The sequence below is a fragment of the Morone saxatilis genome, unplaced genomic scaffold (genome assembly GCF_004916995.1).
Source record: "Morone saxatilis isolate NCDOM2014 unplaced genomic scaffold, NCSU_SB_2.0 Contig14, whole genome shotgun sequence".
In the NCBI taxonomy this organism is placed as follows: Eukaryota; Metazoa; Chordata; class Actinopteri; family Moronidae; genus Morone; species Morone saxatilis.
In genome coordinates this window covers 11000155-11003687 of record NW_023339696.1, presented here as the reverse complement: position 1 = coordinate 11003687, position 3533 = coordinate 11000155, and the positions used below count along the sequence as shown (strand labels likewise).

At 37.8% G+C, this 3533-nt stretch overlaps 2 protein-coding genes across 3 annotated transcripts in view; both read right to left on the bottom strand.

Moving 5' to 3' along the window:
- The window catches only part of LOC118323130 (hydroxyacylglutathione hydrolase-like protein), a 3944-nt gene extending 3148 nt beyond the window's left edge, over window positions 1–796 (bottom strand). Inside the window, exons 1-2 of one of the 2 annotated variants that reach the window (XM_035655063.1) lie at window positions 661–796; window positions 316–442 (exon numbers count right to left, since the gene is read on the bottom strand). In XM_035655063.1, the coding sequence (XP_035510956.1) occupies window positions 316–420 (105 nt within the window). In that variant the 5' untranslated portion in view covers window positions 421–442; window positions 661–796. Of the gene's footprint in view, window positions 1–315; window positions 443–528 lie in introns of both variants that reach the window. The other variant, XM_035655064.1, reaches the window with a different exon arrangement.
- Window positions 797–1329: 533 nt separating this feature from the next.
- LOC118323144 (hydroxyacylglutathione hydrolase, mitochondrial-like) overlaps window positions 1330–3533 on the bottom strand; it is a 3352-nt gene continuing 1148 nt past the window's right edge. The window contains 7 exon segments of the mRNA XM_035655077.1: window positions 1330–2106; window positions 2241–2320; window positions 2420–2521; window positions 2737–2840; window positions 3036–3144; window positions 3230–3347; window positions 3426–3530. Coding sequence (XP_035510970.1) covers window positions 2007–2106; window positions 2241–2320; window positions 2420–2521; window positions 2737–2840; window positions 3036–3144; window positions 3230–3347; window positions 3426–3530 — 718 coding nt within the window. The 3' untranslated portion in view covers window positions 1330–2006.

The window sequence follows — 3533 nt, the reverse complement described above, 5'->3', positions numbered from 1 at the left end:
AGTGGAGTGCAAGTGGAAGTAAGTTATCATGTTAAGTTTGGGTTTCTATTATTGTTTTATCTGTCACTAACTGTAACTGACTAACTGTTTTGCAATAAATAAATAAATAAGATAATCTCACACATGTCAGTACATATATATTTATTTTCTAGTCTTGCATCTCTATATAACACGATGTGACAATATGTGTTTCAGATGTTTTAATTTGTTGAATATTGTTATTTCTGCAAACAAAGGAAAAAAAAAAAAAAAAAAAAAGCCAAACCCCAGTTTATAATGAACATCATACACCAAAGAGCAGTATCTGCGTCTCACCCGGTGCGGTACAGCAGGGTCCACAGCTACAGCCTGTTTACTGTGCTCCTCAATCACCAGGTACATGTAGTTGTCCTCAAGGATGGAGATCACCTTCACCTTCATGGCACCCTCAAACACATGCGCACTACAAAGTTCAGTTCAGAGTTTAATGAGTCACAGTTAGTTATATCCCCGTGCTTGTATCGATATCTGAACCAGCTGTTAACTTACCACTGATATTGTATTAGGTATTAAGTCAGCTAATAAAATGATGCAGCGGTACACTTAAAACCGCCACCGGCTCTGTTGCTGTGTCATTGAACTGAACACTGATAGCAAATCAACCAAAGACAACACGGTTACCTCAGATTGAATGGTCACGACTGGGTTGTTGTATCCTTGTGCGGCTGCGATGCTGTGAATATTATTATTCTACATTTCTGCATTCAGACCTTAGATGAAGGAAGTTATCGCGACATCATCGAGCCAACAAGTCTAATCCCAGACATTTTAATGGAGCCCAGAAACATTCAACACGGTTGTTAATAAGATACTGTTGAGAAGGAAACGTGTCACTGTGTTATAACTCGACTATTTTTTATAGTTTTTTTTGCTCAGTATTTTGTGTACCGACTGTTAGACAATTTAAAATGAAAAATAAATAAAGATTTTAATCTGGAAAATACTTAAATTGAATCAAACACTCTCATTACTCATTACCAGTTGTGCTACAGTTAAATATAATTTAGTACTTCTATCTCACTACATAAACAGAAACAAATTGTAGTTTTGTAGTTTTTTTACTCCGCTACATCTTTTAACATATATAGTTACTTTGTAGGCAAAGTAAACATATAATATATAGTGTGATGCATTTATATATATTTAATGAACAACAGTTCAAAGCTCAACCAGCTACATGCTTACATGTTACTGCTCTTGTCATAATCCAATAATATATCCTATGTGGTAATACAACACTTTCAATGGGACCATTTTGCACAACGAGTCCTTTTCTTTTGAAACTCAAAGTACATTTTGAATGACCTTTATTTCTACTGACTTAGTGTACACGTTTTATTGCTTTTTTCAAAGGACATCATGCAATAATCTTCATAAGATTGTACTTCACATGCAGAAGAGCACTGGTGCCAAGTAACCAAACTAACAGGTTCCAAGCAAAAACCACAAAGAAATGTAACGAGGAAACATTCCAGGTCAGAATAAAACATTGATACGAATCTTTACAGAAAGTACTTTATCAATTTACAGACATTTTACACATGGTCCAACATTAGTTCCGCCGCGCGTTGTCTTGTTTAAGTCATTGAATTGGTATCCTTCATGAAATAGTAGTTTGTACATCAATATATTACAAAATAAAACTAAATAGACTCTAAAACTCCAATTTACAGATGAACAAACTCATTTTCTCATTTAACGCATTCAATTAATGGCCATATATTCCTTAAAACGATCACACCAACATGATCCAAACAAACCAAATACAACTAAAATAATGACTGATAGGTTTATCGCCATATTTGTGAACAAAAATGTTTGCCTCGACTGAGAGTTAATGCAGTGGATCTACTGGTATTTCAACTGGCATTGAAGATGCATTGCAGGTATTTTCTGTAGTATGCTATTGAAAGCTTGCAGTGTTATAAGCAGTTGTTCAGGAACAGTTAGCATTAGTGGACCGCACATCACTCCTTCGGCACCCGGAAGCCATCTTTCTCTTTCCGGAGACTTCTCATGGTTTCAATCGGGTCTGTCTGCTTCACATGATCTTGCACGGACTTCTCTCTAAATAAAAAGAAAACATGAGCAGACAAACATTAATTAGCTCTAAACAAACTACACTGACACAACAAACTACACTGACACTACATGTGTTGTAAATTTGCAACAAAATTAGTATTGAATCCTGCTCTACATACTTTACTCTCATAAAGGGGTTAAATGTAAATTCGTCTGCCAAAGTGGACGGGATGGTGGGTTCTCCATTGCTGCATTTCTCCTACAGGAACACAAAGTTATTTTTAAACTTCATCAGCTTCACTGGTTGATCATCCGATTGGGGCAATGATTGCTTTGTTGTGACACGTCATTCAAATACCTTTGCCCATGCTAGCTTCTTCTGAATGACTTCATTGTCTGGTTCCACATGCCGTGCAAATTTCAGATTGCTGACGGTGTACTCATGACCGCAGTAAACACGCTGAAACACAAACACAGTATGGTTGGTCAGTCATACAGCTTAAGTGTGACTTTTTCCAAGACCCAAAATAGAAAATGAATCACATATCTCACACATTTTCCCCATAACTTATCTCAATTACCCTACTCAAATCTTCTGTAAATTACTTTAAGAACAATTCAGGTCTTCAGTAATACCTTTTACATTGTCATTACAGGTGGATTACATGTACTTACTGTTTCAGGAGGCAGGCGTCCCAGGATTTCTATCAAGGCTCTGTACATCTGTTCTGCGGTACCCTCAAAGAATTTACCACAACCAGCCACAAACAGCGTGTCTCCTGCACGAGAGAGAAAAGCGTCCTTTTAAAAAGGTCACACATGACAGAGAGCTGACTTGTTACAGAGGCTGCATCAGTACTTTTTGATCAGGCTTAACAGTGTAAGGGTTTTATCAAGAGACTCCATTGTCTCCAATATCACATGGTATTTATTTGCGTTCACCTGATATAAAGGGTTAATGTGATTAGACGTACCCGTGAAAACAGCTGGCGGCTCAGTGCTATTTTCTTTAGTCACGTAGTAGCAGATGTGACCAGTCGTGTGACATGGCGTAAACAGGCATTTGACATTGAGCGATCCAAGCTAGGAAGGAATAACACCAGTGAGCAAACATCAGTTACGTGGGGGTTATATTTACATTGCAGGACAGACAGTTGGAGGGTCTTACTTTGAAAGTGTTGGAATGAGAAACTTTCTTTGTGATAGCATCAACTCTGTCGTCTCCTCCATAGACCTTCAGTCCTGGCATTAGCCGTACCATCTTCTCATTCCCACTAGCGTGATCCCTAGGGAGAGAGAATGATCAGTGTATGACAATGCTCTCGTGTAAATAGTGTAAATAGCCAACTTAAAGTGTAGCTTACCAGTGGTGATGAGTGGTTAGAACTGTTGTGAGTTTTACGCCATGTTTTCGGACAGCTTCCACAACCTGTCAAACGCAGAAAAAAGGGGTTGATTAATCAATCAAAAGA